Source organism: Microcebus murinus, chromosome 2 (assembly GCF_040939455.1).
Source record: "Microcebus murinus isolate Inina chromosome 2, M.murinus_Inina_mat1.0, whole genome shotgun sequence".
NCBI classification, from domain to species: domain Eukaryota; kingdom Metazoa; phylum Chordata; class Mammalia; order Primates; family Cheirogaleidae; genus Microcebus; species Microcebus murinus.
Window position 1 is genome coordinate 61,380,324 of NC_134105.1, and position 25,121 is coordinate 61,405,444.

At 44.5% G+C, this 25,121-nt stretch overlaps 1 protein-coding gene across 2 annotated transcripts in view; it reads left to right on the forward strand.

Annotated features, from left to right (window-relative positions):
• Positions 1-25,121, forward strand: part of AK5 (adenylate kinase 5) — a 239,152-nt gene that overhangs the window by 209,489 nt on the left and 4,542 nt on the right. For both annotated transcript variants that reach the window (XM_075999468.1, XM_012787619.3), the window contains exons 12-13: positions 1,574-1,690; positions 7,719-7,910. In XM_075999468.1, coding sequence (XP_075855583.1) covers positions 1,574-1,690; positions 7,719-7,910 — 309 coding nt within the window. The remainder of the gene's footprint in view (positions 1-1,573; positions 1,691-7,718; positions 7,911-25,121) is intronic.

Consider the following 25,121-nt stretch of genomic DNA (forward strand, 5'->3'; position numbering starts at 1 on the left):
CTCTTTTCACAGTAGCCAAAGTGATTTCTTTAAACATTTACCAAATTGCATTATTCCTTTCCTCCAAACCTTCCAGTGGCTCTGCACTGCACTTAGCATCAAATCCAGAGTCCTTCCCGTGGCCCTGACCTCCAGCTTCCTCTCCAGGGTTATCTCCTGCCACTCCCACCTCATTCTGTCCCACCCAGCTACTGGCCTCCTCTTTGTTCCTGCCTCAGGGCCTTTGCACTTGCTATTTCCTCAGCCTGAGTCCTCTTCCTTTATATAATCACATAGTTTCCTCTTTTACTTCATCCAGATCTCCACTTAAATGTCACACTTCATCAAAAAGGCCTTCCCTGAACCACCCTATCTAAAATAGCACCCCCAGCATTCAGTTTCTCTCTGCCCTGCTTTAATTTTGTGCCCATCAGTTATCTCCAGCTGACTCTTTTTTTTTTTTTTTTTTTTTTTTTGAGACAGAGTCTCGCTTTGTTGCCCAGGCTAGAGTGAGTGCCGTGGCGTCAGCCTAGCTCACAGCAACCTCACACTCCTGGGCTCGAGCGATCCTTCTGCCTCAGCCTCCCGAGTAGCTGGGACTACAGGCATGCGCCACCATGCCCGGCTAATTTTTTTTTTTTTTATATACATATCAGTTGGCCAATTACTTTATTTCTATTTTTATAGTAGAGACGGGGTCTCACTCTTGCTCAGGCTGGTTTTGAACTCCTGACCTTGAGCAATCCGCCCGCCTCGGCCTCCCAGAGAGCTAGGATTACAGGCGTGAGCCACCGCGCCCGGCCTCCAGCTGACTCTTGATGATGCATCTATTTGTTCATCTGTTGTCTGTCTTCCTTGTTAGACTATAAACTTCATGAGGAGTTAATTCATGATCACCCAGGCATAGGTTCTGCCCATGTTTGTGATGGCTGCATTCCCTAAACCCTTGCCAAAAGCGAGGAAGCCAGAAAACAGGGAATTCCGCCATTTAACAGCTGATTGCATTTTTCCTACACCCATTCCCAAACTTCCACACATCCCTCTTTCCTTATTTTCCATAAGCACTTGTTAAATCAAAACTTTTAACAGAGAAAGCATGTTGCTAGAAAATGCTAGTTACTTCGTAACTACTGAAAGTCTTCCAAAGTCAATGGATATCAAATTTTAGAAAATATGTACTGGAAAAAAAATTAACAGTGAAATTCATTTTGTTTTGTCTAGTTTTAAACTGACATTATGCCTAATTCTTGGAGTGATACCATATGAAATATGGCTGTCAGATTTCATCTAATCTAAGGTGTCATTATTTTAAGACATCTCAGTAAAACATAACTGCTAAGAATTACCAGTAAGAAAGAACACTAACAGTTAAACTATGACCCAGCACTGATTGTAAGATACCTTTCAATTTCATAGACATTAAAATATGGTGAGATGATATATGACACATTGCTGTCTGCTGTTAATCTTATCTGGACCTTCCTCCCTCCCTCAGTTCCTCCCTCCCTCAGTGGGATGGCTGAAGGAGACTTGTGTACTTCTAGCGTTGCCCTGTGGAAGAGTTCAGGTCCTGACCTCTCTCCCTCTGCTCCAGGGCATCGTTCTGGAGCTCCTGAAGGAGGCCATGGTGGCCAGGCTCAGCAGCGCCAAGGGCTTCCTGATTGACGGCTACCCTCGGGAAGTGAGGCAAGGGGAAGAGTTCGGACGCAGGGTGAGCTGTCTTTATGGGGATTGTTCTAGAAGGAAAATAGGGGGATTCATTGAGGTCGGGTGATAAATTCAAAGGCTATCCCTTTCCCCACTACATTAATCAAAACTTTTCATTACAAGTGGAAGAAACTCAAACTAGCAAAAAAAAATGGGGGAGGGGGGTAGAAGGGTAGATTTATTGACTTACTAAAGCATCCATTAGAGATTCAGACTTGTTTGAATCTAGGTATTCAAATTTATTCATCACTTGTATGATTCTCTTTATCTCTTGAATTTTACTTCCATTGTGTTGGCCTCATTTTCTTCCTGATCCAGGCTTATATGCTGCCATCTAACTGACCTCACAGAAGCATGTTTCTGTTCCCCAGTGGGTGCAGCAAAAGACCCAGGGATGTGCTCCATTGTCTTGGGTTAGGTCACGGCCCCATCATCACTGAACCAATCACTGCAGCCAAGGGGAAGGGAGAGAATATGCTGATCAGCCCAGCCTCGAGGACCAGGGCGGATGAGAAGGGGGGGAGGTGGTGCAGGCACCGCACCTGAACCACACAGGCTGAAGGTGGAAAAGAAAATTACCCCAGGAAAAGTAGGGCTGCCCTTACAAGATAGGGGAATGGACGCTGGACAGGCAGAATCACTTCATCCTCCCACCAACTCAACCTCCCCAACCCCATCCTCTCCTAGAGTGGAGGGTGGGTCAGGGTCACTCAGGGAGCAGCAGGAAATAAAAACCATCAAAGCTGCTGTGTATTGAACCTACTCTGGGCCAGGTCCTGTGCTTGCCCTTTATACACAACACCTGCAATTTTACAAAGTCCATGCAAGAAAAGTACAATTGTCCCATTTCTGAAACAAAGAACTAACTCCAAAACCTACAAGAAATTCATATCTTTGGAGATATCTCTTTAAACAAACAATCAGGCAACACCCCTGAACCAGAATAGGTCCAGAGAGACTCCCTATAGAGACATCTTTTTAGACTAGTTTTGAAACATTTTCACATACATTCTTTCACTTGATATTTTTTTAAATAACCTTTTTAGATATATATTGCTCACATGTTAAAGGTGATGAGTTAAGCCCAGAGAGGTTTAATGACTCGCCCACGGTCACACAGTTGGTGACAATTTACTGGTAAGTGACACCTGCTGGTAGGACTAGGACTCGGAGGACCCATCTCCATTCGCATCTAGCAACACTGATTAAGGTGTTTCCTTAACTCTGTTTCTTTTAACTTCCTCAGAAGTTAAATATCTAAATATTTAAAAGTCGTTTTGAGCAATGATAGCTCTATGGGATCCACACGGAGCCTCCCAAGGTAACATCTTTAAAATACGTCACACTTGTGCCCTGAAATCAGAAAATCTGGGTTTTCACCTCTGCTGTATATTAGTGTGGCCCTGGGCAAGTCGCTCGACTTCACATTCCACCTCTGTAAAATGGAGATGATAATTCCTGCCAACCTTATTTAAAGAGTTTTATGTGGGCTGGGCACAGTGGCTCATGCCTATAATCCCAGCACTTTGGGAGACTGAGGCAGGAGGATTGCTTGAGGCCAGGAATTTGAGACCAGCCTAAGCAACATAGCAAGACCCTGTCTTTACAAAAAAATAAAATAAAATAAAGGGTTTTGTGAACATCAAATGATATAACATATATAAATATGTTTTCTAAGCTATAAAAGCCTATAAATTATTACCTAGCTTAAGGTCTTTTTTTTTCTTTTTTTTTTTTTTTTGAGACAGGTTCTTACCATGTTGCCCAGACTGGCTTCAAACTCCTGGGCTCAAGCAATCCTCCTGCCTCAGCCTCTCAGGTAGCTGGGACTACAGGCATGTGCCACGGTACCTGGCTAGGGTCAATAATCACACCTCACAAAAATCTCTAAAATCCCTGCTCCCTCACTTCTTTCTCCTTTGTTTATAACCTAGTTAGGGTGAGCTCAGGGCTCTATGCAGGCAGGTCCATCCCCTGATCTTTGGGTAAGTATGAATTCAAATGATCCATGTTCTCTTTCCTAAAGTAAAGCAAAACTTCCTCTCCCACTGTGGTCCTCATTCAAACAGGTTTTAGAATGTAGCAAAGAAACCTAACTAGAGCTGAGAAGTGAGAAAGAGTCACCAATATGGTGACTGGACAGTTTCAACTGATGCTAAAATTCATGATGCCATTTCAAAAAATATAAAAGGGCCCAATTTCATTGCTGAACCTACAATCCTTGAGTGAGATGTTTAGACATCTACAAAGACAGTCTTTTACATGCTGCTGGGAGGAGCTTACAGAGATCAAGAGTCTTTGTTCTTAGGTATAATAACTTCAGAAGATTCTAATATCAATTAAGTAGGTGTGCAAGAGAACATACCCAACCCTCCAAAATGAGCACCTTCTTTAAATCTCACCAGAACAAAGATGCTACAAACACAGAATGAGCTACCATTGACTCATTTATCCCCTGCAGGGACCCCTTCATTTGTAGAGTCTCCTCCAAATTACAGGCAAGAAATTAATTTGAAATTTGGCAAAGACAGATAAGGACACCCAAGTTGCCCCAGAGATTCAGAGTAATCAGCTTGGTTGAAAGCATAGTGTTTCCTGTGTGTGCATCAGGCCCGCAACTTCATCTGAGGCCCATTCAAGCCCGTGCGAGGCTTTAACCCGCCTCCAGGAATCTCCCCAGCCTTTCTGTGTCACAGAGATTGGCATGCCTGATGCACGGGACTAATCTGTTGCCTTAAAAAAATCCAGTTCAGTTAGTTAGGCTGACACTTTTGCATACTTATAGCTGAGTTCTCTGAGATGCAAGGTCCTTTGAGGATTTACTCAGCTACTGTATATGACTTCACTAAGAATCAAACACAGACTAATGTCCACTACTTAGGGGCAAGTCTGTGTGTGGTTTCTCTATTTCCTTCCTATCTTCTATTCCCAAGGCTGGTTTCCCCCAATTGAATTCATGATCTGTGCTTTCAGTATCCAGCGTGGCATGTTGGGAAAGGGGGGTGGGTGTGCATGTAGGTGTGTGTGACTGGGGCAGAAGGAATATGAGGGAGGACTCAGTGTTTCTGATCACCGTCTCCATCCCCGAGCCCAGCTAGGATCCCCTGCTTAGAGTGGCTCTGGAAACATGCCTGGATTCAGAGCCTGCCTTTGTAACCTACCGACTGGTAGGCCAGTCATTTAACTTTGCAGATCTCAATTTCCTCTTCCATAAACTGTGGGTTGAAAATACCTAACTCAGTGATTGTTGTGGAGTTTGGATGGGATCCTTGAAAAGTGCTTTTACACATTTCTGACCTCGAGCAATCCACCCGCCTCAGCCTTCCAGAGTGCTAGGATTACAGGCGTGTTCCAAAAATTTTTAGGTAATCTCACACAGGTTTGAGACTTGCCAAACAACAAGAAAAATTTAAGTATTAAAACAAGTGGCTCAAGTCGTATCCACATGGAATGATTGCTTGGTAGCTTTTTATGCAGGAAGACAGCGCTGATTCCAGGGAAGAGAGGTTAGAGCAGACCCCCCAGTTTTGGCACAAGGAGATAGCGTGGTGGAGCAGCTTCTCTATTATGTTGTGAGTAATCGCCTTGGGGTCTTGTTAAAATGCAGACTCCAATTCAGTAGGTCAGGTTGTGCCTGGGACTCTGCATTTTTTTTCTTTTGAGACAGAGTCTCACTCTGTCACCCTGTCATCACAGCTCACTGCAGCCTCAAACTTCTGGGCTCAAGCTATCCTCCTGCCTCTGCCTCCCAAGTAGCTGGGACTACAAGCATGCGCCACCATGCCCGGCTAATTTTTAGTAGACATGGAACAGGGGGTCTGGCTCTTGCTCGGATTGGTCTCGAACTCCTTACCTCAAACAATCTTCCTGCCTCGGCCTCCCAGAGACTGCATTTCTAATAAGCTCCTCAATGATATGCTGCTGGTCCATGGGCTACACTCGGGGAACCCAGGGGGAAGACAGATCTACCTCTCTGCCCCACACCTATTTTGGTCCAGAGGTTCATCTATAATACTTCCAGCTCCTGCTCAAATACACATAATCTCTGTTTGTACCCGGATGAGTCAATGACTTATCTTTCCTGTCCCCACAAGTGGTTAAAAATGACCCCACAATTGGAAAACTCACCTAGCCACCTCATGCAGCCCTAACCCGAAATTGTTTCAGGAAGCAGAACTCTGACTGAACATTAAGCTGCCTCCCAAGCTCGCCCTCTGCTGGTCAATAAGCATCATTTTCTCCTAAACCCGCCCTCGGCCTTTCTCACAAATTCTCCCTCACAAATTCTCCTTTTTTTCTTCCAATTAATACTCTCAGAAAAGTTGCATGACATAGTCGAGAGCTTTATTTCACTCTTCTAGATTTGGGGGAATTTTCTCATACTATTCCTTAAAGTACATCCCTCAAAGTTTGATCAACACTTGCTAGCAATTGTTTCTGCGTGAATGGTCTGAATGGCTAGGTCAGGAGGGGGTAATGGTTTCTTTTGATCCAGGGTTGGAGTTGGTAGCAGAGGCAGAGTTGGTATGCCCCAGGGACACCAGGGACAAAAAGCAGCTCAGAGCAGGATGTGGAGATGAAAAGATTCATGTCACAGATCATATCACCATCATTCACTCATTAAAACATACCTTAATTACTTACTGTGAGCAAGACTTAGGACCAGGGACAGAAGATTCCTTATCACTGCAAACAGAGAACATAGCCCAATAGTGCAAAGAAGCCTAACAGTGAATACTTACTATTTGGTATGTGCCAAGCAGCATACTTGCATTACCTCATTTAATTTTATTTAATCTTCACAGAACTGTGATCATCTCATTGAACAAATGAGAAAATTGAGGTGCACAGAAGTTGGGTGACACTTTTAGTTAATGTTAAAGCCAGTTTAAAAGAACGATTTATAAGCCAGCATGGTGGCATGCACCTGTTGTCCCAAATACTTGGGAGGCTGAGGCGAGAGGATGGCTTGAGCCCAGGGGTTCAAGGCTGCAATGTGCCACAACTGCTCCTGTGAACGATCACTACATTCCTGCATGGGCAACACAGTGAGACTGTCTCTAAAAAATAAAAAATAAAAATAAATTTTTAAAAAAATCTAAAAAAGGACAATTTGTTATTACCTCTCATGGTTCTGGAGGCTGATGGGCTCACCTGGCTGGTTCTCACTTGGGCCCCTTACCGGGTTGCAGTCGACAGTGGCTAAGGCTGGGTACACCGTCCAGAGCCGGGGTTGGGATGTATTAAATCAGCTGGGGGCTGGCCGGTCCTCTCTGTCCATGTGGCCTGTCCATGTGCCCAGCTTGGGCTCCCTCACTGCTTGGCAGTTGCAGGGTAGTTGGACACCATAGAGTGTCCACAAAACAAGGCAGAAACCGCAAAAGTTCTTATGGCCAAGCCTCTAAATCATGTGGCAGCATTACCGGAACAGTCTGTTGGTCAAAAGATAAACAGTGACAGGTCAGCTCAGCTTCAAGGGGGTGGAGGGACGGGCTCTGCGTCTGAGTGGGGGCGTAGTTTACACGTAACGTGAGGTAAGGAATTGGTGAAGTCCGTCTTAGAGACAAGTCATCACACCAGGGTTTGACCCTAAGCGGCCTGACTCCAACCTGTGTGCTCAGCCATTATGCTCGCGTGACACAGCCGCTGCCCACGACGCTGGTGGTGGAAGGTATCACGGTGGTGCTAAGGAGTGATCAGCTCTGCTGCAGTAGGTCAGGGAAGGCTTCACACAGGAGGAAACACCACACACACGCCCCTCCCCTCCCCTTGGTGTGGGGGACAGATTGTGGCTGCACCGGGCCGCATATAACCCACGTTATGTGAGGTGATTGGAAAGACGGGGGCTCGGAGGCAGCCTGTGGAAATGATGAGCCCTGGAGTCCGGTTCCAGCCGTGCTGCAATGCAGCTCTGGGACCCTGACAGGAGCCAGAAGTCCAAGAAAGGAAAGAACTAGCGGCCCCAGGCCTCTCCAGAACGTGAACAGAGTGACATTTCTGACCGTGTTGTGCTCTGCTCCCCCCACCCCCAGATTGGAGACCCACACCTGGTGATCTGCATGGACTGCTCGGCAGACACCATGACCAACCGCCTTCTGCAAAGGAGCCAGAGCAGCGCCCACACGGACGCCACCACCAAGACCGTCGCCAAGCGCCTGGAGGCCTACTACCGCGCGTCCATCCCGGTGATCGCCTACTACGAGATGAAAACGCAGCTACAGAAGGCAAGTCACTCCACTGCCCCCTCTAAATGAGCCACTTTTTCCTCCCCCAAGAAATAGAAGAAGCTGGGAACATTTGGTTAAAGGATCTGGGATTTAGGGCTGCACACAGCTGCAGAGTTGGGGCCAAAATGAGTCCCTTACTCACTTTACTTTTGGCTCCATCAAAATTAAGTATTTGTCATCATATGGACCATAAAAAGTTGGTCATATAATTTTCACAGGGGCCATTATAGCTGCTGAAAACAACTTTTTCCAAAAGAGGAAGAGGGAGGCATGGATGAGATGGACTTTCTCAGTGACCTCTAGGACCTCAGCTGAACAGGGTCCGAAAGGTTTCTCCTGGACCTAAGATTCAATGACTTTGAATTTCTAGAGCTTTGCAGAATTCACAATTGGCACTTGTCTCTTTTGTCTCAATTTCTTGCAATAACTAATGTTTTGGGGAGAAGCCACATATGGGGCCGGGAGAGCAGGTAGCGAGGGGAAACAATGAATATACTGTTGGGAAATGGGTAGTATCAACTTCATAGTCATGAGCTGTATGCTGAGCCACCATTAATTTCATGAGTTTGGGGAAACTACCCAGTCCCCATTCTTCCACCCATTCCACCAGCGTGTTCCAGGCATCGTGGTCTCCATTGTGCTAACATTTCGGATGGAGATAAGATTCTTCCATCCCCACAGAGCTCAGAGCTTAGTAGGGGAGACAGACAAACATGCAGTGGTAACATGGGGTCAGAGCAGGCCCAGAGTGGCTTGGGAGGCTCTTTCATCCAGTCCGAGGGGAGAGCGAAGGTATCCAGGAAGGCTGCCCGAGGAGGACGCGGCTGAGTCCCAGGTGGGGGTGCTGGGGGGGCAGGAGGGCTGCCCACACTGAGGAAGCCGGTCAGGAGGGGTGAGTGACTCAGCCGGGCTGTGACGTGAAGGAAAAGAGGAACAGGACGTGGGGAAGGAGAGGCCAGCGGGGGCTTGGTCAAGATGAACCTTAGGCAGGAGCAAATAATTGTCCTGTGAGTTGTGGGAACTCCTGAAGGAACAGACGCAACCAGGGTTTAGGCACTCATAGGCGGCCAGCTGATTCAAATACGGCTGGAACCAATTAAGCTCTCGACCTCACTTCTGTTTCCATCCATAGACACTGCCTGACCACATGGCTGGTTCTTTGAAACTTTTCTGCTTCCTGAGGGCTGCCCTATTCAAGAATTGTCAATAAAAGCCACTTAAGATCTTTAAATTTGTTGTAATTTTGTCTTTTTGACACCACTAACTTAGAAAGCTCTAAGGAAGGTTTTGATCTAGAAAACTCACTCCAGCAGCCTTGGGGGAATGGATCTAAGGAAGGGGAGTCTAGAGCCCCCTGGAAGGCTGGGACAGCATCCAGGAACAAAGTCCTGAGGATCCAAAGCAGAATGGGGAGAGCGGGGCTCTGCCTCTTGCTGTTCACAGGGCAGGAGGCATCATCTGTAAATCACAAACTTGTCTCTGAGGCAGCTAGATTGTCGATTCCTTGGAGGAAACCACTGATAATGAATTATTACCTTCTAACCCCTTTAATAGTCCATTTTCCAGAATCCTTAGAAGCCCTCGGTATAGAAGGCTGAAAGGTGCCTCTGCACTTAACTCAGGATGTCACGTAGATGGCATGAGAGCCATCGTCTCCAGCCACCACATACATGGCAGCCATTGCCATTCATCCCGCAGCCTTCCTGCGGCGCCCAGCTGTGGCCGGAGGATGCTTGTTAACGCAGCACTTTGGGCAGCTGCTACCACTTAATAGGACTCAGTGTGCAAGATAAAACCTATTTGCTGGGCTTCGTGGAAACTTTGGCTGCCACTCAAAGACTTGAATCCTTAAAAACAAACAAACAAAAAGTGCATTATATAAGAGCAAAATCTTAAGAATTCAGGGTTGCAAAGGTCTTTCCAAGATTATAGTCAGTGATTTCCACCTTTCGAGCAGCCTAGAACATACACAGAAATTATCCAGGTAGAAGGGAGTTTCTTCCACTTTTAAGATTTGTAAAGGTGGGAAAATCCCTGAGTAATTCTGGATTTAACCACTTTTGGTGTCAGAAAATCCGTTTTATCTTTCACTTGTGTTATTCCAGTCTGAATTCTACAAACTCACAAATGACTAACACATGGATATAGAGCTAACAGTGTTCTCAGGTAAATCCGATTTCTGGAACCTTCCTTAGAACTTTCTAAGTTAGTGGTGTCAAAAAGACAAAAGTACAACAAATTTAGTTTAAAGATCGTAAGCGGCTTTTATTCACAAATCTTGAATCGGGCAGCCCTCAGGAAGCAGAAAAATTTCAAAGAACCAGCCACGTGGTCAGGCAGTGTCTATGGATAGAAACAGAAGTGAGGTCTAGAGCTTAATTGGTTCCAGCCCTATTTGAATCAGCTGGCTGCCTGTGATTGCCTAAAGCTCAGCTGCTGTCCCTACCCAAAACTCAGCCATCTGTTACTTGAGTATACGCCCAAGTTACTTAATTAGTTTCATTTAGCATGATCGACTCCATATTGGTTTGGTCTGTTGGGCCCAGTGCAGGAGACCCAACCAAATCAATAGCCTCCTACCAATTTTATTTAATAGTGGGAAAGGAAGGTTCCAGTCTCCTCTGGCTCATCTCTTCAGCTTCCCCTGCGTTTTGGAGATGCTGGCAGCTGGGTCCATGGTGAGGTAACACTTATGAGCCACGTCGAAAGTATTTCAAACCACTCCAGCCTGGCTGGCAGAGCAGCCTGGGCTTCGCTTTGGCCCTCAGGAACCCCTCCCCCCAGGGCCTCTGGGGGAGGCTGCTTGTCCACTTCCTCTGCCCAGGGCTGTCTGCAGCCCACACAGCTGCAAAGATAAACAAGCCCCCCACTTGGAGGAAACCACTTTCCCGGGAAACTGAGAATCCCCTGCTTGTACCTGTGGGGTTTGCCAGCAGCTGGGCAATGAGGGGCCTGGGGGAGAAGCAGGGGAGGGCAGGGGAGTGCTGCCGCTGGAGGAGAAAGCCCCTGTCCCCTTGTGTTGTCTGGCTCTGGGCTTGTGCCCAGTCGTCTTGCATCAGCTTAATCTCCCTGTGGTTTCTAAGTAACTGCTTGTGTCTTGTTCTGCGCGGCTCTTCCCCTCCTCCCTGTCTCACTGGTTCACGCAGCCCAAGACAGGGCTGCTTACCCAGGTGAGCTTCGGATCAATTAAGGAGCTTTCGAAAACCAGGTGGGGGTGTGGATGCACTATCAAGAAGATAAGCGAGACAATCAGAAGCTGAGTGAGATTTATTTAAGAATCAGACTCACAGGGTGCAATGGTCCACAGGCACCTCCATCAGGCCTCTGCCCTGCAATGTGGAACTGTCAGCTGACACCACCCTCCCTCCCCCACCAGCCTCCATGACAGCCCTTTTGGCCACAATGAGATTTCAAACGAGGATAATTTAAAAAGCAAAGCAGAGTTTATACAGCCACTGCCTTGTTTTTTGTTGTTTGGTTTTTTTTTTTTTTTTGAGACAGAGTCTCGCTTTGTTGCCCAGGCTAGAGTGAGTGCCGTGGCGTCAGCCTAGCTCACAGCAACCTCAAACTCCTGGGCTCAAGCAATCCTCCTGCCTCAGCCTCCCGAGTAGCTGGGACTACAGGCATGCGCCACCATGCCCGGCTAATTTTTTCTATATTAGTTGGCCAATTAATTTCTTTCTATTTATAGTAGAGACGGGGTCTCGCTCTTGCTCAGGCTGGTTTCGAACTCCTGACCTCGAGCAATCCTCCTGCCTCGGCCTCCCAGAGTGCTAGGATTGCAGGCATGAGCCTCCGCGCTGGGCCACCACTGCCTTATTCTTTATGTCCTCTCTATGCCATCCTTAGGCAATAAAGTTAGAACTTCTTACACACTCAAGGGTAGAGGTATATGTGACACGTGTATCCCGTGACTTTGTTTTCCTCCCTCTCATAAAGCAAAGCTTTGCTTTGCACGTGAGAAAGACTTAGAACAGAACTTTGCTCCATCCCATCTCCTTCCTACGCACACTTGGGGCAGATGCCGTTCATCAACCTCGGCACCTCCCACCCCGCCCGGAAGCTGCCCCGGCAGCTGTCTTAAGACGGCAGTCAGGGGGTGACGCCCAGCTGGCTAGGGTCGCCCGCAGGAGGAAGCTCGCTTTCACCTCAAGTGAGAGAATTTACTGTGGAATAAATTACTGCAATGCAGCATTTTGGGGACGAAAAGCGCAATCCCCAGCCCAAGACTCCCTTGTGAAGAAGATCCTGGCCTGGGCGTCAGAAAGCCCCAGGCACAACTGGGAAGACTTTGGTGAGTCATTTCACTGCCCGGTTGTCCCACCACTGGAGTATTTTCCCCAAATCCGTTTGCTATGAATTCACAAAACGTGATGGTGACAATAGGTACTGTTGACCTGGACTCTTTGGTTGTAGGTAACAGGTTCCAACTCCAGCTGGCCTAACCCGAACCCTAGAGTTTACCTCCAAGGTAGTATGGCTCCAGCTGAAACACAGCCGGCCTGCGGGCTGTGGGACCAGGCCCTGGAAACTTCCCCGCTGCTCCCACTGCCTCTCACACGCGCCTGCTCCTTCTTTCTAGGCCAGGTGACTCTTTCTCTGGCCCAGGAGCTAGCACATGGTCCCTGACAGCTTCCACCTTCACACATTCCCACGGTCTCTGACTCGCAGTTCCACATTCCCCCGAGAGGTTGTTGGCCTTGTCTGCTCAGGGTCTCCCTGGGCCTGTTAGCTACGCACAGGCAAGCGGGGTCGCGTGGGCTCTGTCATTTGTTCCGTGACTGCTATTTTATCGAGTGCATGTTATAGGATGCCAGATAGGATTCTTGGTGTTGGGGACGCAGCTGTAAACCAGATAGACACGGCCCCTCACTGAAAGGAGAAAAACAGTGGACAAGAAAATAGCCGCTAATGATCTCTGAGGATAAAACAAAGCAGAGTGGGTTGCCGTGGGAAGGCGCTGTGGGGCTGTTTGCAAAGTCTCTCTGAGGAGCTAACAGTTAAGGCCTGACTGATAGGAACATGGACTCTTCCCTGTGATGTGGGTGGAGGACAAGGAATTCATTGTGAACAAACCACAGAAATACCTACCTCTAGTGGCATTTACAGAATTGTATAAATTGACATTCAAATCTTCTTTTTCTCTAAGTATACAAGTAACTACACATTTTTTAAAAAAATAAAAAACTAGGAAATTTAAGGGTATAAAGCTAAAAATAAAAATTATCCAGAATTATTCTACCCAAAGATAATCACTAATGAACATTTTGATATATTTTCTTACATCTGTTTTTCTCCATTTTTACATATATTTAGCTTACGGCATAATTAGCTCAGAAACACCCCAGGGCATAGATGAAGAGGGCTTATAATAGATGATGTCTGTCCCTGCATTATTTACTACTATTAATTGATTAATGAATCACTGGCCTTTTTATTTTTTTAAACATGAACTTTGCACATGTAAAACATCAAGTTCCTTGGCAACACTGCTTTTGCAAAGGAGAAATAAGCTTTTTTTGCTCAGCAATTCTTCTGTAGTGTCTCAACTTCATAAGTAGTTCAACCATTTTCATTAAGTCCTGAAATGCAACAGTCCCCATCATTGCTCTGGGTGATCATCCAACCTGGCACGAGATGTGTGAATTGAGGGATAGAATGTGAGAAATGCAGTTTCTGGTTACTGAGAAAAGTGGAAGCAGAAGGCACTATTGGGTCAAATTTCAACCCTTCCTGCAAAATTCACTTAAAAATTCATAACTGTCTTGATTCCTAAGTTTGGGGCCTAACACAAGCAAAATAAAACCCAAGATCATTCTTATACCTTGAATTCTCTGTACTAAATTCTTAATTCTTCTTTCAGTTGGTTAAAGTAACTCAAACTAATTTTTTTCAATTTCTCTGAATATCTGAAAATACCTTGTGGTGGCTTTACACACAAAGGACAGTTTCACTGTATATAATTTAACTCAAAATATTACAATTATTTTTCTACCAAATTCAGTAAATATTGTTCCATTGTTTTCAAGTTCTTAGTGTTATAGAGGAAAAGGCAGAGATATATTTGGAAGTTAACTTTTTTCCAATTGGTATCTTTAAATCTTTAAAAATTTTTTCTGTGTCACTCAAAAGTGTCCAAATATAGTTCTGTTTTCACTGGCATAGATAAAAATTCTTTTTACTAAGGAAAATTTGCTGAAATTTATGTTTTGATTATTTTTATGTACCACTGTTCTTGTTTTTCCTCAAGAACACATAATTCTTGGATCTCCATTCTTTGCCTTCTATACCAATACTGTCCAATAGAAATATAATGTGAGCCATGTGTAATTTAAAATTTTCTGATAGCCACATTAGAAAAGGAAAAAGAAACACATGACACTGTATCAATCTTTGAAATCCAGTGTGTATTTTACATGTACATCCCAGCCACATTTCAAGTGAGACATGTGGCAAGTGACTTTTGTATAAGAGAACACAGTTCTACATCTGTAGCATACCCATTTCCTTTCTTTTTCCTTTTTTTTTTTTTTTTTTTTACTATCTGCTTTCCAGGAAGAATCCCAAATTTGTCTTCAAAAAATAGTACTGATTCAATTTTTTATATCATTCCTTCTCTCTAGCCATCAGTATTTTAAGTCTTATATGTATTTTTTTTGTTTTTTACCTTGTTCTTTTCATCACACTGTTGCCTTTTCAGTCTCAGCCTGTTCTTGTTTCATATCAACCATGTCCTCTTACAGACTTTAAACCAGCAACAGTATGCATTCATTGTCCCTCCTGTGTGTTTTTATAGCTATCTATTTCTTCCTCTACCTTCGTATTTATCCTGCTTTGTTACAAATACATATTTACTTCTCTACATCTACCAATAGAAAGTAAATTCTCTGGTGCAAAAATTATGTCTGTCTTGCTTACAGCTTTATCATGAGTGTGTAGCACAGGGGAAAAGTACTCAATAAATGTACACTGTTGGATATCCAAAGAATTTCATTAAAATTACCCCCGTTTCTGTATTATATGATTTTCAGAAATCTGTCCTTCAGAGTCACTAGAATAGTGTGCCTTTTGCCATTTTCTGTGATTTTTTTTTTCCCAGAAAGTGTAGATTAAGTTTACTCATCTACTGTACCAGTCGGCTATTGTGTAACAAACCACCCCAAAATTTAGTGGCCCCAAACAACCACCATTATTTGATATTCACAGCTTCTGTGCATCAGGAAATTGGAGAAAAGCACAGTGGGGATGGCTCTTCTCCGTTCCACGGCGTTTGGGGCCTCAGTTGAAACAAGTGAACGGCTGGGGAAGACTCAAAAGGCTGGGAGCTGTCCCACCTGGGGATAGCTGACGCGTCCACTTCAAAGATGGGTCTTCATTCAGATGTCTGGCACCTGGGCTGGGATGTCTTCGCTGTTAACCTGAGCGCCTACATGTGGCCTCTCTAGAATGGCCTGCTCTTCTCACTCCTGGGTGGAGCCCAAGTGAGAGCATCAGCGAGTGGATGTTCCCAGAGGCCAAGGCAGGAGCTGCAAGGCTCCTTCTGACCTAGCCTAGGAAGTCACGCGGCATGGCGCCTACTGCATTCTGCTGGTTAAGGGCAAGGCACTAAGGTCAGCCCCAGTTCAAGGGGAGGGAGATTGTACTTCCTCTCTTGATGGGTGAGTGGTAAAGTCACATTAAGAAGAGTATGTGGGATGGGAGAAATGGTTGCAGCCATCTTTGCAAACTATAACCTGCCACACCCTCCACTTTAGGGGTGGGGTGGAGGAATCCTCCAGGGTTGGTGCTGTCAACACAGAGGGTGCAGATTGTTGTTGATCTCACTTTATGTGCCCTCGAGTTGGGGAGGCGCTCAGTACTGGCCACGCTCAGGTCTCGCGCTGGAAGGCAAACAGTATGCACAGCTCTTGTGCACTAATGGGGCTCCAGGGGCTCAGGTGTGATAAGCAGAGACCCTCAGCACCCCCACACGCACTTGCTCCCAGGGTGCTTGCCCTCCTGGTCCTGAAACGGCCCTCCAAGTTTAGGAAGGGTCCCCCTCCCTCCTTGGTTGTTCTTTTGCTAGTTACAGTCTTAAATTGGATACAGAAAAAGATGGGGTGGTGAGTAGAGGAAGAACAGCCCTCGCCTTCAACAGGGCCATTTAGCAAGACGACACATGCCTATTAATCTGGTTGTTTTCGGAGTTGGGAACAGAGCCTGGGGTCTAGTTCCTTTGGCAACAAGTAACAGTCCACGTTTTCAGAATTCCTGTGACTGTTCACCTTTTTCTGGGTCTTTGTGGCTATTTTAGTAGGGAGCTGGGAGAGGCTGTCAGGGGATGCTAGCCAGATCCCATGGAAGCTAAGGGCAGGGGAGATGTTTTCCCTTGAGATTCTGTGAAGGTCAAGTAGGTTAAACAGCAGAGGGCATGAGCAGGTGGCTCGGTGGTCCTAGCTGAGTTAAAATGATCAAATGTTCTCATTGGTGGCTGATATTAGATTTATTTTGAAGGATGTTTTTTCCAAATTACCAAAGTAATAAATGCTCACTACAATAAACAAAAAGTACAGAGATGTATATAGTTGTCCCCCAGTGTCCATAGGGTTTTGCTTCTAGGACTCCAGCAGATACCAAAATCTGTGGCTATTTGAGTCCCTTATAGAAAATGACATAGTCTTTGCTTATAACCTAGGCATGTCCTCCCATATAATTTATCTCTAGATTACTTATAATACCATATACAATGTGAATGCTGTGTAAATGGTTATTATACTGTATTATTTTTTGTTCCTCCAATATTTTCTATTCCTGGTTGGTTGAATCCATAGATGTGCAGCCCAAGGATACGGAGGGCCAACTGGAGATAGATATATATCATGCTTTATATGCATGCGTCACCTAACAACAGGGATATGTTCTGAAACGTGTCTGAGTGAGCCAGTGAATGTGAAGGCTGGGATATTACTGTACACTACTGTAGATGTTATAAACACTGTACACTTAGGCTACACTGAATTTATAAAATATTTTCAGCTTTAGGCCAGGTGCAGTGGCTCACGCCTATAATCCTAGCACTCTGGGAGGCCAAGGTGGGTGGATTGCTCAAGGTCAGGAGTTCAAAACAAGCCTGAGCAAGAGCAAGACCCTGTCTCTGCTAAAAATAGAAAGAAATTAATTGGCCAACTAAAAATATATAGAAAAAATGAGCCGGGCATGGTGGCACATCCCTGTAGTCCCAGCTACTCGGGAGGCTGAGGCAGGAGGATTGCTTTAGCCCAGGAGTTTGAGGTTGCTGTGAGCTAGGCTGATGCCATGGCACTCTAGCTCGGGCAACAGAGTGAGACTCTGTCTCAAAAAAAAAAATTCATCTTCAATAATAAATTAACCTTAGCTTACTACAGATTTTTCTTTATAAGCTTTTTAATTTTTTAAAAACTTTTTGATTGTTTTGTAATACTTAGGTGAAAACACAAGCACATTATATAGCTGTACAAAAATTTTTTTTATATATCCTTATTCCATGAGCTTAGTTCTATTTTTAAAGTTTTTACTTTTCAAGCTTTTTTGTTAAAAACTAAGACACATACAGACACATCAGCCTAGGCCTACACCAGGTCAGGATCATCAGCATCACTGTCTTCTACCCCCGCACCTTGTCCCACTGGAAGGTCTTCAGAGGTAGTAACATGCACAGAGCTGTCACCTTCTGCCTTCTGGAATTCCTGCAAGGAAGGACCTACCTGGGGCTGTTTTACAGTTAACTTGGGTTTTTTTTAATAAATAGAAGTTCATTCTAAAATAACTATTAAAAGGATAGTATAGGCTAGGCCTGGTGGCTCATGCCTGTATCCAGCAGTTTGGGAGGCCAAGGTGGGAGGATGGCTTGAGGCCAGGAGTTCAAGACCAGCCTGGGCAACATAACAAGACCCCATCTCTACCAAAAAATTTAAAAATTAGCCAGATATGGTGGCATGCTACTATAGTCCCAGCTACTTGGGAGGCTAAGGCAGGAAGATCATTGGAACCTAGGAATACAAGGCTGCTGTGAGCTGTGATGATGCCACTGTACTCTACCCCAGGCAACAGAGCAAGACCCTGTCTCAAAAAGTATAGTAGGCTGGGCGCGGTGGCTCACGCCTGTAATCCTAGCTCTCTGGGAGGCCGAAGTGGGTGGATTGCTCAAGGTCAGGAGTTCGAAATCCAAAAGTATAGTAAACACATAGACCAGCTACATAGTAATTTATTACCATTATCAAATATTATGTACTATGCATGTATGTGCTATATTTTCATGACTGGCAGCACAGTAGGTTTGTTTACACCAGCACCACCACAAACACGTGAGTAGCACATTGGGCTATGATGTTATGGTGGCTATGATGTCACTAGATGGTAGGAAGTTTTCAGTTCCATCATTATCTTGAGACCACCATCCTATATGCAGTTTGTCACCAACCAAAACATCATTATGCAGTGCATGGCTATGTATATGTGTGTATACACACAAACTCAAAAGTAACAATGCTCCTTATAACCTTACCCAAATAACCAATGCCAACAGTTTATTGTGTTTCTTTCTACCTCCCCTCTTCCTGCTCCTCCTCTTCTCCCTTTTGCTCTCTCTACCACACCCATCCTCTGACATTTCTATCTACTTTGGACACACACAGCCCACTGTGGTGGGGGGATGGTTCTAATTTCATGTAATTATTACCAACCCATACACATTTCTCTGAAACATCTCCAGATAAATGCCTATAACAATATTGTTTTCTTTTTAATAGTTACATAATATGCCCTAATATAGATATTCTATAGATATTCAACTAGGTTGTTTCTAGTTTAGTTTGATTGGTTTTTATCTACTAACAACATGCAGTAAAACAAGACATCCTCGATTAGGTTTTTTTTCTAGTAGGGAAGGCTGCTGAGCTATTTTAAGCAAAGGCTATTTTATTTTAGGTTTTTTTTGTTTTGTTTTGTTTTGTTTTAACTCATTCATTTCTACTTTACTTTCTCTCCATGTGGCCCTGGGAAGAGTTCTTTGAAATATAAAAAAGTTTTGGGATTTCCCAGCTCCTTGATGCTTAGCCTCTTTCAGCAATGCCCCCATGTCAGTGGAATTTACTTACCACTTTAGGGTCTGACGCCCCCTAGATTTAATCTGGATCTGCCCTGGCTGACCGCTAGCAACCTGGATTTAGACACAACCCCCCCCCCATCCCCTTCCTGCTGGTGCAATGAAGAGAAAAGTGCACGAAGGAGAGAGTTTGACTTATAGGAGCCCTGAGGTTCAATCCTCTCACTTGACAAATGAAGCATAAATCTTCCATATGTTTTTGAGAGGCTTCATAAATGTATTTCTTATAATACTGCTTGAAATAGTCTTCTCCCCACCTCCTTCCCTTCCTGATTGTCAGACCTTCACCAGATTCCCGCAAAGAACTTTTGGTTCAGTGCAATATTCTTTGCACCCCCGTGGTCCTGCTGCAATGAGTTGTGCCTGGTGCACGCTTGTGTCCTCCCCAAACGGCAGGCAGGAGAGAATTCCAGACTTGTACTCATCTGTGCCCATTCTCCATTTTCTTCCTCCGTGGTTGCTTTAAGCACATGGCAAGTTTCACCTTTGGCAATCTCGGGCTCCCCTTTCAATGGGGTCCACTTTCACTCAGAACCTCTCCAGAGCCACTGTCAGAGTTTCTACCAGGAGAGAATTGGTGCTGTCCTACATAGGCCACTGACATAGCAGACATTTATCAGGCATCTCTAATATCCAAGGCATGGATGGTACTTAATGCTGGGAATTCAAAGAGGAAAAAGACATCAAACTCTGTACCCACAGCAAGGTAGTATGTGCGGTTCTAGGACTTACAGAACATTCCAGGTCTTTGGGAGCACAGAGCTTGGCCCTGGGAAGGGAGGTAAAGGCTTCAGAGGAGAGGACGTTAGAGCTGGGTCCTGGAGTAGGAATAGAAGTTCATGCCAGCTGGAGGAGAGGGAAAGAGGCGCTGACATGTGGAAGAGCCCCATAATGCTGGCAAGAGAGGTAGTGCCAAATAGATGAATTAAAGTAGTGGTAAATTAGACTGAGAAAAGCAAGATTGATGCAAGACTGTGAAGGGCTTGGAATCCATTCATTCATTCCTCCTCCATTCAGTAAATTTGCTAGACCAGCACTGTCCAAACGAAATACAATGTGGGCCACATATATAATTTAAATTCTTTAGTACATAAAAAAGTAAAAAGAAACAGGTGAAATTAATTTTTTTTTCTCCTCGGCCTCCCCAAGTGCTGGGATTATGGGTGTGAGCCACCACGACCAGCCAAGAATACTCATTTTTAAAAAATAGACTTCAACTTTTAGAACAGTTCTAGATTTATACAAAAATTGAGTAGTAAAGAGAGTTCCCATACATCCTCTTACCAATATCCCCTATTATTAGCATCTTACATTGGTATGATACATTTGCTGCAATTAATAAACCACTATTGATATATTATTATTAACCAGAGCCCATTGCTTATTCATATTTATTTAGTTTTACCTAGTATCTTTTCTGTCTCAGGATCCCATCAAGGATACCATGTTACATCTACCTGTCACATTTCCTTAAGCTCCTCTTGGCTGTGACAGTTTTTCAGACTTTCTTTTTGAAGACCTTGCCAGTTTTGAGGAGTACTGGTCAAGTCTTTTATAGGATGCCCCTTTATTGGTATTTGATGTTCTTGTCATGAGTAGATAGATTGGAGCTATGTGTTCTGGGGAGGAAGACCACAGATATGTTTCCATGTTTCATCATCACATGATATTAAATATACATATTCTTTTTATTGTTGGGACAGAGTCACTCTATTACCAGGATTAGAGTGCAGTGACGTCATTATAGCTCCCTGCAACCTTAAACTCTTGGGCTCAAGCGATTTTTTCCTGCCTCAGCCTCCTGAGTAACTGGGACTACAGGCATGCACCACCATGCCTGGCTAATTTTTTCTATTTTTAGTTGTCTGGCTAACTTTTTATTTTTAGTAGAGACATGGTCTGGCTATCGCTCAAGCTAGTCTCGAACTCCTGAGCTCAAGCAATCCGCCCGTCTCGGCCTCCCAGAATGCTAGGATTACAGGTGTGAGACACCTGTAATGGCTGGCCTTGTTTGTTTTTCCAGGTGAAATTAATTTAACAATATATTTTATTTCACCTAATATCCTAAGTAGTATTATTTCAACATGTAATCAATATAAAAAGTTCTTAATGAAATATTTTTACGTTCTTTTTTCGAATGGGTGTCTTCAAAATCTACTTCGGGCAGACCTCAATTCAGATGCTAAATTTTCATCAGAAATGCTAGAATTTATATTTCATAAAATTTACAGTTGAAAAAGTAGATTTCATGGATCCAAGTTCCAAATATATTTTTAAATGTTCCACTAACTAGGTCAAATACCAGTTTTAAACTTTAATTGTATAGTATTCAAAACTCGGCTCCTCAGTTGTGCTAGTGGCCGCTGTATCGCACAGTTCCGGACCAAACTGGGCAGTTTGAATTGAATACCGCAAGCCCTGCAGGGAATCGCTGGTAACTTTCAACAGGAAAATGAGTGAGCAGATGTTTCGGAAAGGTCACTTTTAGAAAGGATGGATTTTTTTTTCTCATATCTGCAGAAAGATCCGTTACTATAATGAAAACTTCAGACAGGATGGAGAGCAAGAAGGAAAGAGTGCCGTGTGACATTTTAGGTGAAACTGCATGTCCTGCGGGAAATCCTATTTATAGAGAAGCCATTAATGCACTGATCATATATCATCCCTATATTTTTGTTAAAGTTTGTAAGTCTCTCTAAAGTCCCCGTCTATGTAGTCCTCCTTCCTATGGCCTTCGGAGTGAGGAGGAAGGTGTGTCCTGACGGGATGTGGGAAATGGATGGCCTTTTACGTAACCTTAACTTTTGAAAAAGGCACCTAATTTTCCCCAGGCCAAGCACAGGCAGCGGCGCCGCTGCTGTTGTCCTCTAGCCGGGAGTGGGGGTGCCTGTGGCGTGAGGCTGTGTCTGGTTTAACAGAGGACAAGATTAAAACAGGAAGGTGGTGGCACAGACAATAATTCTAAACCACTCTGTGACAGCTTGAGTCTGTCCCAGAAGCCCTGTGGCGCCAATAAATGAAAAATAAAAATGTAACTCAAGCAGTGTTTTGAACAGTGCGGGAAAATTCAGGAAAAACACAACTAGACATATCCAGTGTTTGGAATGGCCAACTGTTTTGTGATTTACAAATTCGTGGAACTAAAGAGAAAGGGTACACAAATTGTGCAGTTCCCAAAGCAGTGTAATTGCTTTCCTAATTTAGTAATATGTTCTGTTGGCTGCTGGATAGAAATCATATCACTGACTGTTCTGCTTTTCCTTCGAGAAGTCAGGTGAAAACTGAAAAATTTACTATTTCCTGTTTACTTGCTGGTAGCTTTTGAAATAAAAGAATCTTTTTCTGTACTGGTCAGGACATCATTTACTGTAGGATTTTATATCAAGTCTCAGACCAAAAGGGTAAATTTTTAAAGTTAGAAGCAAATCTCCTTACCTAGTTTCCAGTTAAATAATACATCAAAACCTCACACATTCTGAATTTGCTGATTCAGAATTGGAGCTCTTTTGGAGAAAGGACATCATAAAGCTTACTTTTGACTATTCCTGGAAAAAGTGTTACTGTGAATTAATATTATAAGCATTGATTATAGCGTGAATACACCCTACATTGGAGGAATATTACTGTCAAGTTTGCACACTTGCTGAGGAAGTCTCATTCACACAAAACAGTAAGCTAATTGCACGGGACTCCTATTTGTTCACAAGACATTAAACACTGGCACCTTGTAAACAAACTGGTTTAGATTTGCTAAAGCTGTGAGCACCAAGAAAAGTTCCTGTAACTTAGAAAGCATTTTGTAAGTTGATTCTTTTCCATTTCCTTTGAGTTGCATTTATATAAGAAAACATAAAAGCCACTTCTGATAAAATATTCTCCACATGGGAATTAGATGAGCAAGGAGAATCCGCTTTGAGATTCAGGAAGCGTCGAGGTAACCTGTGGAGAACCAAAGGAGAAGTCTGGAGAGCAGACAGCAGGCTTTTGTCCCATCCGTCCAGCTGGGCTCTCTATTGCTCCTTAAAAATCCAATCCAGGAATCCAAGCCTTTCCTGTCACATGTGTGCATACACACGCGTGCACACGCACATATTAGGAAAACCAACTTGCAACACTGCCTTTTAGATTTTATTCTCAAAACTTTGCGCCTTGGGCCTAACGAGGATCCGAGCTAGCTTCGTGGATTTCCTCTAACCCAAGTAAAAGGCTGCTTTTTCCATCTGGAAAGCCTGATTATTTGATTTTGTCACTAAACCTCCCCACGTCTTTGGACTCCACCGAGGCAAACACTATGCCACAGCACGTGACTCTGGTTGGGTAGCAACAAGCAATTTTATTTCATTAAATAAGTCGCCACATTTAAGCCACAAAGTAAAATGAGGGAAGCTTGGGATTGAAACGGAGGTGGGCAGTGGCCTCGGGAAAGCTCTGGGGCCAGGCCCCCGCTTTCCCCAAAACGCCAGCTCTGGCTGCTGCACGGAAGACAGCAAGCGCCACCCTCCAGGCCCTCGTGCTCTTGAGCCCGCCATGCCGAGACTAAGTGGCCTGGTTTTTAGAAGAGAAACGCCTGTCCTTCCATAACGCCCAGTTTGTGGACCAGAAAATGGGCTCCCAGGGCATATTTCCACCCCCACAACAGCTCATTTCTGTGAGGAAAGGAAGGAGCGTGGGCATGGAGGATGCGTTCTTTTGTTTGACCTTTTCTTTTGCCTGCCTACCTAGAGCCGGGCGCTGAGGCTGCAGTGCCGAATACGGACTTTGTCCCCACAGAGCTCGCCACCTAGCTGGACACACATTTCTCTGCTAACCAAACTTTAGTCGGACTCCCAAACCTTGGGCTCATCTGTGCACTTCTTGTAAAATCCAGTTTTAGCAGAGAACTCTGCTACATCAGTTTGGGAAGATTCCCTTATCCTCAGTATCTGATCACCCTAGATATCGGGTCCTGCATCCTCTACCACCCCCAGGTGACATCTGACCCCGAGGGCCTGTCTTCAGCAAGGATTTCCCTTACTCCTGATGTTACCTTTTTAGAAGTTTTACATCCACTGAACCCCACCCTGCTCCTTGACTGCACGTCCCCACTGGGCGTGCTGTATTCAGAGTCGAGCCCCATCCCTCCCCCTGCACAGTCTTGTTGCCCTGGTCCCTCTACCTATCGTCGTGGTCCCGATAAAGTCTCCCTTAACCGTGCTTTAGAAGGTATCCACTAAATAGCTTTTTCTCCAACAACAAACATACAGATATTTGGGTTAGTGCTGGGTCATATCTGGTCAAGAAATGGGAAGCTGAACATCACTTTGCATCCAGTTGACTGTGTTGAAAGAGCCATCAGTCCACTGTGATGGCAAAGAGGAGGGTTACACTGTGGACTCAAAGGCTGTAATGAACAAATGTGTTTTCATCACAGTCTAAAAGAAATCCTGGATAGTGATCAACCCAAAGCATGTGAGTCTAACACTGACATTACGCTGAATTGACCAAGTTATCAATTAGAAAAAAATGGAGGAAAATAGAACATATGTTCTTTAAAAAAAATTTTTTTGTACTGGTCCGTGTTAAAAGACACGTAAGTATTAGATAAGAATAAGGGAAACAGAGTCATGGGTTCCTTTTGGAAGGAAGATAAATTTAGAAAAACATATAAGGTTGGGGAGTGTTGGGTAGTATTGGTTACAGAAGATGGATTGGAAAAGAGAAATGTTTCAGGGCCAGTTAGTAGAAATGGAACATGTTAAGTCAGTTAAATGCAAGGAACTAGTGGAGTCCAGCTAGACAGTGGAAAACAGGTAAATAAAGATGACGCTAGAAAATATTAACCACCTTGTGAGGACAAGTGGCCCAGGAACAGAGCTGGGCTTGTCCAAGTGAGGCAGGGGGCATAACTGAGGCTGAAAATGCCACTGCAGGTGCTGCTTGGCTGGGCAACGATACTGCAATGGGAAAACTCAAACGCAGCCGAAGTAGGAGGTGACTGGGTCAGTCCCTAGTCTAATCAGCTTTCTCTTCTGGGAAAGACCTGTGGTGGATTTGGGGAAGTGTTTGTGCAGAAGACAAAGAACTGGATCACTAGGGTGAAGAACTTA